The following is a 12,075-nucleotide window of genomic DNA, read 5'->3' on the forward strand; positions in this document are numbered from 1 at the left end:
AGATACATCTTGCATTGGGGAAATGATGGCTTAGATAGGGAAGCGACCTGCGTGGGGCAACTCCAGAGTCCCTGTATTTAATCTGGACATTCCCTCATCCCCTGGGGACACATCATCTGGAATGATGTCTGCTAGTCCAAAGGCCCCTGGACCCCTGACAACAGGGGGCTCAATCTGCTCTGAGATGGGAGGTCCCCAGGGGACCCAGGACATGCTGGGCTGTGCCAATTCAGGCCCCTCGGCACAGGTGGCACCATGCTGCAGATTCTGTGTTTGGCACTCTGTGGCCTGATGACCGGCACACGAGCAGACCCTGGGGCACTGCTGCGCTTGGGCATGGACATCATGAATCGCGGTAAGCTTGTGGGCAGGGGCTGGCAGGATGCCTCTGTGTACCTTTGCCTTTGCCCAGCCCAGAGTGGGACACAGTGACTGTGAGGAGCCTGGCATGCCCAACCCAATCTCTCCAACTGAGTGTCTCTCTGGACCCCGACTCCAGAGGTTCAGAATGCCATGGATGAGAGTCACATCCTGGAGAAGATGGCAGCTGAGGCAGGCAAGAAACAGTCGGGCATGAAACCTATCAAAGGCATCACCAAGTAAGCAAGGGTGGGGGGAGCCGGAGGGTTCGGGCAGAGGGGGACAGCCGTGCCCAGACCTGAGAAGGCCAGGTGAGAGAGCTGCTGCCAAGGGTGGGGCCCCTTCCCTGCCTTGTCCCTGTCTTGCTATGTGACATTGGGTAGGTCACTGCTCCCGCTAGGGCCCAGCCACCTGCTGGGGACAATTTTTGCCCTATTGTGAGCAGGGTCACTTGAGGAAGTAAGGTTGAAAAGTCAAACATCAACTCCCTGCACGCAGAATGAGCTCACACTGTGTGCACCTAAATGAAAACATTCTCAAATGGTAGAGCTGGGAGGGTACAATCGTTTAATGATAAGAGGAAATTGGTTCCTTTGCAAGTGCCATGTGGGGTAGATCGGGGAGACCTAGAATGATGCATCGAGAGGGTGCTGAGCCACTATCTGGACTTAGCAGGAAATGGAACTGTGAGCAATTAATGATGTCGTCCAAGAGCTCAGGATGGGCACGTGGAGGTAGACGTGCCATATCTTTATTATCCTGGTTCTCAACTAGGGGTGATTTTGCCTCCAAGGGGACATTTGGCAAGGTCTGGAGACATTCTTGGTTGTCACTGCTCGCAGGAGTGGCATCTAGTGAATTGAAGTCAGAGGTGTCACTAAACGTCCTGCAATGCACAGGACAGCCTCCCACAATAAAGAAGTATCCTGCCCAAAATGTTGATAGTGCCGCTCTTGAGAAACGCTGATCTAATCAAACCTCCACTTTTTTTTGATGGGAAAAATGAGGCCCACAAAAGAGAACAGTACAAGGTCACTTAGAGTCAGTTACATCTCCCATCTCTCATAGGATGGGTGCATTCTGTATATACATTGGTTCCTGCTCAGCCTTTTGTTTGCATTTTATCATGGCCCCCTGAGGCAAGCGCATCCTCGTGATGTGGCATGAGCCTGACATGGGTGTATCCAAGGCCTTCAGTATGGTAGTGGAGAAGTGGGTTGAGGCCCTGGTCTCGCCTGCTCACTTCCCACTGCTGTGGATGCCTGTCCCCTCCCAGTTTGAAGGTGAAGGATGTCCAACTGCCTGTCATCACACTGAACTTTGTACCTGGAGTGGGCATCTTCCAATGTGTGTCCACAGGCATGACCATCACCGGCAAGAGGTCAGTATGGCAGGGAGGGAGAGGAGAGTGGGAAGCATAATGGCCTCCCTGTCGCACCTCATATGCACATTTATTGAGTGCCTACTATGTACCATCTGGGTGCTATGATCTAAGGTGATGTAGACTTGGTTCCTACCTTTGATGGGATTCAGCCCTGAACACAATCATAGACTGAATGGTCTAGGCCAGAGGAGCACTGGGAAGGTCAGGGGAATCAGAAGAGATTTTGAGGAGGTAAGGATAGCTGAGCAGAGTTTTGAAGGATGTGTAGGAGTTCGTCAAAGGAAGAGGGGAGAGGAAAGGCTGGTTATTTGACTTTGGACAGGTGCCACCCTCCCTTTTATGTCCTGTGGGGTTGGTCCCTTCCCCTTTCCCCTCTCTCAGAGCTGCTGAGATTGTGAGCACAGAGGAGGCAGGGACAGTGGCCACAGTGGCAGAGCTGCTCACAATGCCTGCCTACTCCACCCTCCAGCTTCATGGGAGGGAACATGGAGATCATCGTGGTCCTGAACATCACAGCAACCAACCGGCTTCTGCAGGATGAGGAAACGGGCCTCCCCATGTTCAAGAGCGAGGGCTGTGAGGTCATCCTGGTCAGCGTGAAGACCAACCTGCCCAGCAAGTGAGGGGCTCTGTGGCTGGGGAAGAAGGCTGCTTCACATTGCAATACCCCCAGCATCCCACTTCCTGAGCCCCTGAACTCCCTGAACCATGTCCTTTCATGTCGTGTGCCTAAATTCTTGCCACTGGTGCACCTGTCCACCCACCCTCTGGTGCTTGTGTCCATATAGCATGCTGCCCAAGGTGGTCAACAAGTTCCTGGACAGCACCCTGCACAAAGTCCTCCCTGGCCTGGTGAGTAGCCCAGAGAAAGCCTCCATCATGGCTCAGATGGCTTAGATCAGGGCTGGCAAACCCTTCATTCTGGGTTCTGGCCCTGATTGGTTGTTAGTGGCTAGGAAGGGTTCTGAGGTTGTGGCTGGCTCAGTGAGATCATCTAGTGATGTCTGCCATGAGCGTGGGAGGAGGGGCAACAGCTTACATGTCACAGCTTGCCAACCCCGATTAGACCAGTCCCCGGGGAATGAGTCCTTGCTGATTTTAAAGATTGTGATTTTGGTCAGGAGATCCGGATTCTTGTTCAGGCTCTGCCATGGACTTCCTGTGTGATTGGGACCTTGGGTGCCCCAGCAGTCCTTGTCCCACCTGGGATCTTGGGATTCCTCAGGGAATACCATTCAGCTGTGAGGAGCAAGGCGCTGCCATGCAGGGACCCTGTCAGCTTAGTGCCTCCTCTGCCTCCAGATGTGTCCAGCCATCGATGCGGTCCTGGTGTATGTGAACAGGAAGTGGGCCAACCTGAATGGTGAGTGTGGCCCCAGCCACATCTCAGCCCTACGTGGGGACACCAGGGTGGAAAGACTTGATCCCCTACTCCCCGTTCAAATGCCTGCTTGCTACCCAGCCCTGGGACTCAGGAGGCCTGAGTCGGGTGTCCATGCCCACTGTCCAGATGGGAAGCTTGAGGCCCTGAGGTCCTGAGAGACTCTGGGTTCCTCCCTCTCATCTCCCACCCAGGGAGTGCTCCATCAGCATCCCCCAGACTCCAAGGACAACAGCCATCCTGCACTTGCCCACAAACCTTGTGCCGTGAATAGTAATCCAACAGTGGCGGGGCCTGATTCTCCTCTGCTGGGGGTATCTGCTGCCTCCATTTTGGGCTGCCTGGCATTGGGGAACAGAAATGTCAACATCTGGGGCTGAGGAGAACTTGCACATGTCCCCAGAAGTGTGGCCTGGGAAAGCCACTTCCTCCTCGGAGCCTCAGTTTGTGGATTTGTACAACAGCTGATAATCCTGTCCCCGCTGGTCTACTGTGAGACCAAGCTGTGACAGCCCTTGGTGGACTCTCCAGCCCTGTGCTGACAGAGTGACGTGATTTGCCAGGCCAGGCACCACTGCCTCTGTTCTACAGACGAGGGTGCAAAAGGCCCAGAGATGCTGAGCAATTTGCCTTGGGTCACGCAGATGGCCAGGCTCAGCTGTGGCTGGCTGGTGCCAGCTTCTCTGGGCTGCCCCCGGGGTTGGTGCCTTTCTGAGGAGATCCTCCTTTTCACACAGACCCTATGCCTGTGGGCAAAGTGGGCACTGTCAAGTATGTTCTGACCTCCACACCCGTCACCACGGCTAGCTACATTCAAGTGGACTTTAATGTAAGTGCCGGGCACCACCAGGGGGCTGGGCTCTCAGGCTCTTCAGTCTGGGTGGTTGGTGCTGCTCCCACCAGGACAGGTGGCTGGACTGGCACTGTGAAGGTTGGAGACCCCTGAGGCCCTGGTAGGCCAGGCGCACCACGAGGGTGCTCCCTAATGCCAGGCCGCTCCTTCCTCCTGCTCTGAACGTGAGCTGTTGAGTGCCCAGCTGGTTTCCGGGACTGCCAACTTCACACTCATGCTTCTCCCACCCCCTGACTCACCCGGTTGTGCCCTGTCCTTGTACAGGTGGGAGCACTAAGGCCCACAGGCAGGCAGGGCTAGGCTAGGGTTCCACGGTGAGTTGGCGCCGGAGTTGGGCCCTCGTCCAGGTCTTCAGGGCTCCAGGTGAGGAGGTGAGATACATCTTCCAGAAATAAGAAGAAAAACCCTAAGAAGTGACCCCCCTGGGGAGTCCCGCCCCAGCGGGCTTCTTACAGCCCTATGTTGTTTCCATTTACCTCTTTCTGCCAAGAAAAAGGAAAGAGCACGTTCTGGATAAATGAAGAACTCCAACCACTTAGGGTCAGATCAGCTGAGTTTACTGAAGCAATCCCAGGAGAAAATGCCAGTGGTTCAGTGACTGACCTCCTTATTCTCTCCAGCCTCAGTCTACCCACCTGTACCCTGGGAGGGATGGGCCACTGTAGCCTGTTCTGGCTCTGACAGTTAATGACTTGCTGACCTGGGACTTGCTTTGAGCTCTACTGGTTTGGAGGACTCAGACTCACCCCCGACCAAAGGCCTTCACGGCCAAGGGTGAGTGTCTGCCTCCCGCTGTCCCACAGACTGTGGTACAGCAGCAAAAGGGCAACGCCATCAAACTTGCTGATTCTGGGGACGCCCCTGAGTTCCCTGAGGGTTATGCTGAAGGCTCATCACAGCTGCTGCTCTCAGATGCCTTCCTCACAGCAGAGCTCACCCTTCTGCAGAAGTCCTTTGATGTCAGTGTTCGGGACACCATGGTGAGCCATCGGGTGCCCCACCCCATCTGCCTCTGCACCCATAATGACAGTCCCTGCCTAGTTTGTCCACCCAGGGAATTATGCTGCAGTTGTGGGCAACAGTAAGTCTGGGAGATGCCAGGACTGATTTGGGCTCCTATCACCAGTTCATCTTACCATCCACCATCCACTAGCGTCCATTCTTTCATATCATCCACACAAGTTCTAAAACAGGGCCGGCTGTCAAATAAGTGAGTCTATGCACCTGCCATTTACCACTCAAGCACCCCTACAACCACCGAACCTGCCATTATCCATCCTCCTACTCATCCACTCATTCTTCCATATATACATCCAACCATCCATCCACATATCCACCAACTCCCACTGATCTATCCATTTATCTTCCCATCCATCCACCCCCCATCCATCCCTGTACCTTCCCATCCATCTTCCCACCCCATTAATCCATTCATCTATTTTCCAAACCATTTATCACCCCATTCCACCATCTTGCCATCCACCTACTCATCCATCCATCCACATCTATCCACCTACCCATCCATCCATCCACACATTTATCCATTTTCTCTATCTATCTATCTATCTATCTATCTATCTATCTATCTATCCATCCACAAATTCATCTACCCATGCGCCTCTCACTGATCATGTCTACCCATCCTCCCATCTCTCTTCCCGCTTTTTCATCCAACATTTCTCAGCACTTGATCTTATGCTAAGAGCTGTGGGTGCTGGAATGTGTAGGCCATTGTTTGGGCTACCCAGAAGCTCACTGTCTAGTTAAGCACAGAGTGTTGAGCATTGTATGAAGGGAGCCTCAGAGGCACACAATATTGAGTCAGAGGAGATGTTCATTAGGCTGGGTCACAAAGGATGTCAATAATCCTGACCTCGACTTTTGTTTTGTAGATTGGCGAGCTTCCCCCACAAACCACTGGGTCACTGGCTGGCTTCATCCCTGAAGTGAGTGCCCCAATTCCTCATGGACATGTCACCCTGCCCTGTTACGCTCTGGTCCCTTGTCCAATTTGGAAGCATCTTTCTCCATAAAACACTCTTTGGGTCCAACATAGAAAGAGTTCAACTCTTGCACATTATACTTTCTATGTTCAGCATCGAATAGCCAATTGTGTGTTTTGTTTCTTTTATTTCCTTATAGACACATCATGGCCTTTGCATACTGTACTTCCTGTGCCCCAGGTGGAAATCACCTATTTCAAGAGGGACTCCTTGAGTTCGACTGAAGTCACCAGTCTAAGGACTGGCCCTGAGTGAAGTCTCCTGATTTCTGTAGGTAGCTGAGGCCTACCCCAAGTCGAAGCCCTTGGTGACCCAGATCAGGATAAACAAGCCTCCCAAGCTCACCATGAATACAGGCAAAAGCCTGCTTCACCTCCATGGCACTGTGGAGATGTCTGCTGCTCGGCGGCGGGGCAAGGCTCCCGTGTCTCTCTTTGTCCTAGAAGCTGTGAGTGAGATCTGTTCCTCCAGTACTCCCTGCTTCATGGGTAGATGAGGCTGGAGAGTGGGATTTTAGTTGACAGCCAAGTCATGGATTAGAGAGTTCTTGGACAATCTCAGTTGTGTGGTCCTAACTTCCCAGTCACCATCACCTGATGTCTAAGGCCTTGGCTCTGCCGTGGAGCCTTTGAAAGGCTGGAAAGGCCAGCAGACCGAGGGTCAACGGCTGAGCCCTTCCTTTCTCTTTCCTCTCTCTTCTCTCACTCCAACATTTATTAGCATCTACAAAGGCAGTGAGGGACTATGGGGGGCTAGAGAAATCCCAGATCCAGTTGGGGGAAATCAGAGGACTTCCCAGAGAAAGTGATAGCTGAGCTATGTTTTAAAGGTGGAGCAGACACTGGCCAGTGAAGGGGTTGTTGCTGGGGTGGCCGGGGACAGTGGACAGCCCAGGCAGAGGTTTCAGCACATTCAAAGGCCTAGAACAAGAAAATGATGTGTGCAGGGACCTACAATGGTCCCAGGTATTTTTTGGGGGGTGGGGGGCATCTTGGCCCAGGACAATGAGGGATGAGGAACCTGGGATGGGATTCTGGAGACTTCTGGGTTCAATTCCTAAGAGGAGGATGGACGGAGAGGAGGACCCCTACTTTGTCTTGGCAGTACTGGTGGTGCTGGAAGGGTGGTAACGTCTCTGGCTTCTCCAGCACTGATGGGAGGGAGGCCCACTGCTTTCTCTCTGTCCCCTCCTCCCACCAGCACTTCAGTCTAAAGGTCCAGTACTCAGTGCATGAGAACCGGCTGCAGATGGCCACCTCTCTGGAAAGGTAGGAGCCTCCTGCCCCAGGCTGGCACCTTGTACCCCTTCGTGGGCATCCCCAACACACTTGGCTTCCTGCTCCAGCACTTCCCCAATCCACCCAGCACAGCCTGCACAACTAGGCTACTCTAGTCACTATCCCTTCTCCGGAACCCTCAATGGCTCCCCACTGCCATGACCTTTTCTCAAATATTGGTCTGGCACTAAAGGTCTTTCTCAAATTCTCCTCCTCTCTACCCTCACTCTTCCCCTGGGCTCTTTCCCAGTGAATCTGGTCAGGGGTCCAGGCCCCTCTCTCCATGAATAGGCCTTTGTTCATGCCATTCAAATGTCACCCGAGAGTCAGGGCCCAGCTGAAATGCCATCTCTTCCAGGGAGCCTTTCTTCATACCAGCAACTGCTAACATTTGCTGGGCTCTCTCGGTATGTGAGGCACTGAGTATATAGGCTGTATTTAATATCCTACTTCCTTGTACACACCAGGAGGAGGGAACTACTAATATACTAGCTTTATATGTCACTCATGAATTCTTGTATTTACTTTAATACAAGAATTTAATCTGACTTGTTTTATGTCAGGATTCTTTCAATTGCCAGAGACAGATTTCAACTTTAACTAGTTTAAGCCTCAAAGGGAATCTTTTGGCTCATATAATTAAAAACTCTAGGGGTGGGTCTGCCTTTAGGCATGGCGGGATCCAGGCAGACAAGGTCCTCAAGAATTTGTCTTCCTCCTCCCCTGACCTTTGCTCTCCACTTTGTTGGCTAAATTCTCAGGCAGCTTCTCCCTGCAGGGAGGGAGAGCGATCCCAACAGCAAGAGAAACCTCTCGTCCAATGGTTCTAACAAATTACCAAGGCTTGGGTCTAGCTTGGCTCAGTGCTGAGCCAATCATGACTGAGAGATGGCCTGCTCTGATTGGCCAGGCCTGGGTCTCATGCTCACCCTAGGGTCTCTGGGTTCAGCCCTACCTGAATTACTTGGGATGAGAGTGGAAAACAGAGAGTCTGTTACCAGAATGGAGAGTAGACAGGTAGAGCCACCAGACGCCCATCACAGGGCCTGTCTGGCACCAACTATGCAGGGTCGGGAGGGAGGGTAAGGGGCTCCTACTCCAGGATCTAAAATTGACTAGCCAGGCTGTAAACCTCTGTATAGCTGGCCTCAGGCAGGAGCTGCAGACATGCATGGGGGTCCCAGAGGGAAGAGTCAGGACCAGAGAGAAGAGATCCAGGAGAGTCTAATGGTCTGAGCTGTGGGAAACAGAATGGGCTGCAATGAATGAAGGTGGAATGTGTCCCATCAAAGGTGACAGGTGACCTGAAACTTCCAAGTACCTGGCCTGAGGCTTTCGAGGACTGCTGCATTAGGGAGGCTTTTGGGTGCTTGGGATCCCCTTCTACCCAGGGCCAGTGGCTCTGACCATTCTGTCCCCTCCACTCCCTTCCTCTATTCCCCTCCCCCACAGATTACTGAGCCTGTCCCGGAAGTCCTCATCGATTGGCCACTTCAATGTAAGTGTCCCAGGTACTTCTGCCTGGTCTGGCTTGAGGGCAAGACTGGGCCCATTTTCCCAGCTGAAATGCTACCTCCTCCAGGCAGCCTTTCCTTATACCAAAAAGAGCTAACGTTTATGGGGCTCTTTTTATTTTGGGGTGGGGGGGAACACAACAACTTTATTGAAATAAAAGTGTAATGAAATTTGTTGAAAGCTTAGAATGGAAAACTTAGACACCTCCCCTCAAGTGCAGGACCTCACTGAGTATCACTGCAGGAAGAGGCCCTGAAATGGCGGCGGGATGAACAGGGCAAGGCCATTGGGAGGTTTGGGCTCCTGGCTAGCTGTGTGAGCTTGGGAGCTCTCTGGGTCCCGTTTCCTTTTCTGGGCAGAATCGAGACCTCTCCCTGCATTGATCTGAGCAAGACTGCCATGGGTAGTGGCAACCTGGGCTGGCCTTGGTTGGCCAAGCTGTTGTTTTTATGTGATTCTGTAGTTCCAGGGCCCAACACAGAACCTGCCCCCAGCAGGTACTAATAGTAGTAACAACATCAGCACTTACTCTATTATGTGCTTTACCCAAGCTCATTTAATCCTCACGGAAACCCTGTGAGTAGGTGAGGTTCAGAGAGCTAGGAATGGGGAAACTGAGGTACAGAGAGGGGCTGAATGAATGAATGATCAAAGCTACTGAGTTTTCTGTAGGAGCCGGACTGGGATCCATAGAGCCATCTCTTGTCTCCTGAGTTTCCCTGTTCCTGTACTATGACCCAAGACACCACATGTTACCTGAACAGAGAGACTAAGCAGAGTGAAGGGCATAGTTCTTTGATGATAGCTGGACAAACTATTTTGACACCTGACATTAACTCCTGTGGTCCCCAGGCCTAGCCAGAGCAAGGGCTGAAAAGATTTGTTGAATTGGGTCGGACTGGATGGAATTGAATCAGACAGTGGGATATGGGTGCTTTCTTTCTCCCCGCCTCCAGGAGAAGGATTTAACTGGCTTCATCACTGATTATCTCCAAGAGGCTTATGTCCCAGTCATCAATGGTGAGGGCTCCTGCAGGCTTTGATTTTACTGGTGCCAGGAAGCACTTTAAGCAAGAAGGGGTGCCACTGGGTGATCTCAAAACCCCATCACTGGTCCATACTGGGGAGGTTAAAAGGGAATAGATGATCATTGCTAAATCTTTGAGGCTAATCGATTCCTATTGTCACCTGCCTAGGGACAATGGCCTCTCCCATGATTTGGGCTCTGACCCTTGACCCCACATCATGAGTGAGATCTTGATCTGAGATGTAAATAGATACCAGATCAAGGTTATTTGCTGTTTGCCTGTACAGCTGGCAGACATCATGAATCAATCGGTTTGCTATTTCCCACAATCCCACTCCAGGCAGCCACTCCTTAGTCAATTGCAGAGTGGTCAGGCTGAGATGACTCTTACTATATTTCTCAGATGAGCTCCAAGTTGGGCTCCCACTCCCAGACTTCCTGGCTATGAATTACAACCTGGCTCAGCTGGACATAGCAGAGGTGAGGGGAGGAGTTGGGAGAGGCCATGTTAATCAACATTTTCAGCCAATAGGTGATGGGCAAGAGCCTACCTCCCTCAAACTGGAGACAGTGGGAGTGGGGAGGGCTGGTGACCATCAGTATAATCCTGCCAATCCATAAGCAAGGCTGCCCCTCGGAATTTAGGGCCCTCATTGGCCAAGGGACCCACAGACAGAAACTTGAACTCTGTTACTCTCTTGCTCTACCACCTTGAGCAAATTCATCTCTCTGCCTCCATGTTACTGTGCTTAAAATGGAGATGATAATCTGGGCATAGACCTCATAGAACTATTATTATGATTCATTAAGCTAATTCACCTAAAGATATACAATAACTGCTCAATAAATACGAGCTTTTCACTGCATACCAGGCTTTCAGCTTGGAGTGCTAAATGTACATTTTTTCTCATTCGATCTCTCCACTCTGGAGGTTGGGGTGCTGGTCCCAACTTGACAGTTGAGAAAATTGAGGCTCAGAGAGGTGAAGGGACTTCCCCGGGATCACAAGGCAGGTCTCCTTCAATGTTGGCTTAAAGCTCACACTGGTTTTCAGTTCCTAGCGAAGGGCCCAGTCCCATCCCATCCTTGTGCCCGTGTGGCCTGGTCATCGCTCTCCCACCCCTACCCTTTGCCTCCTGCCAGAATGCCCTGGTGCTGGACTTGAAGCTGGACTGACCGTGGCAGGGCTTCCCTGCCAGCTGCCCGCACACCTCGAACCACATCCATGCTGGGGGGTTGGGGGGCAAAGGCCCCTGATTGGAGCCAGGTGAGCCTAGGCTGGGGCCTTGGCAATAAACAGCAGAAAGCCCCTTACAAACACAATGTTTCAGTCTCATTTTTTGTAGTAAAATTGTGTGGTTTTTCTTCCCCTTTGGTGGGTTTTGGGGTCTGGAGGGCAGCTTGGGGGTGGTTGTGAGCACCTCTTGAATACCTGCCAAATGCCATGCTCTGGGCTTCACTGGGACCATCTCATGTAATCTATACAATGAGCCTGCCGGGAAAGGGCAAGTGTTGTCATCCCCACTTTACAGACAAGGAAATTGAAGCACAGGAGGTCAACCCCCTTGTCCAAGCTCACTCCATTTAGCAAGTGGCAAAACTCTTCCCACCTTAGCTGTGTGGCCCCAAGTCTTGGTGACTTGAGGATGGCTCTACTCACAGGAAGCCTGTGCCCCCAGAAGTTCTCCCCAAATCACCTCCTCAAATTTTTCAAGCAGCTGAGGGAGGGAAGGACTGTTCCCATTTCACAGATGAGGAGTTGAGCCTCAGAGAGGTGGAATGACTGGCTTGAGGATACCTGGCAAGTCGACTGAGCTAGGATTGGAGTTTGGGCTCTGGAGCCAGCCTTCCAGTGTTCTGCCTCTGCCTCCTCAATTCTGTGTATTCTGGGCAAGTCATTTCACAAACCCGTGCCTCAGTTTCCTAAAATGGGAATGATGGCAGTACCAGCCTCAGTAGGGTTGTTAGGTTTAAATGAAGCCACAAAAGGCGCTTAGGATAGTGCCTGGTGTACAGTAAATGCTCTGTAGGTGGTAGCCACAGGTGGGGTTTTGTGTCTGAGAGGGATGTGATCAGGTGTTTCTGTGTGGGGGTGTGGGAGGGTGACTGTGTGGCCCTCGGTTGGTGTCAGTGTACAAACTTCCCGTGGATCAGGAGGCCTGCAGGCAGGGTCCGTGCAGACACAGGGGCTTGCTGCGGAAGTGTGTATGTGAAAGGCCCTGGCGTCCATCTGTGTCTGGGTGGTCCCATTTCACCCACGTGTAACCTGCCGAGG

The 12,075-nt window shown here is 52.1% G+C and overlaps 1 protein-coding gene across 1 annotated transcript; it reads left to right on the forward strand.

The window, feature by feature from the left end:
- The first annotated feature begins 255 nt into the window (after positions 1-255).
- BPIFB6 (BPI fold containing family B member 6) lies at positions 256-11,002 on the forward strand. The gene is made up of 15 exons (XM_053574519.1): positions 256-352; positions 500-599; positions 1,637-1,741; positions 2,214-2,363; positions 2,533-2,596; positions 3,047-3,107; positions 3,863-3,954; positions 4,782-4,958; positions 5,871-5,924; positions 6,256-6,429; positions 7,182-7,249; positions 8,711-8,756; positions 9,730-9,793; positions 10,204-10,280; positions 10,944-11,002. The coding sequence occupies exons 1-15, from the start codon at positions 256-258 to the stop codon at positions 10,974-10,976; spliced, it is 1,362 nt and encodes a 453-aa protein (XP_053430494.1). The 3' UTR covers positions 10,977-11,002.
- Positions 11,003-12,075: the final 1,073 nt, after the last annotated feature.

Source organism: Nycticebus coucang, chromosome 21 (assembly GCF_027406575.1).
Source record: "Nycticebus coucang isolate mNycCou1 chromosome 21, mNycCou1.pri, whole genome shotgun sequence".
NCBI classification, from domain to species: Eukaryota; Metazoa; Chordata; class Mammalia; order Primates; family Lorisidae; genus Nycticebus; species Nycticebus coucang.

Bases quoted from the DNA above. Each gene is read 5' to 3' on its own strand.
- BPIFB6 (XM_053574519.1), top strand. From the start codon at position 256: ATGCTGCAGATTCTGTGTTTGGCACTCTGTGGCCTGATGACCGGCACA. The intron at 6,430-7,181 runs GTGAGTGAGATC...TCCTCCCACCAG, and splicing joins CTCTCTTTGTCCTAGAAGCT to CACTTCAGTCTAAAGGTCCA. The intron at 9,794-10,203 runs GTGAGGGCTCCT...TATATTTCTCAG, and splicing joins TTATGTCCCAGTCATCAATG to ATGAGCTCCAAGTTGGGCTC.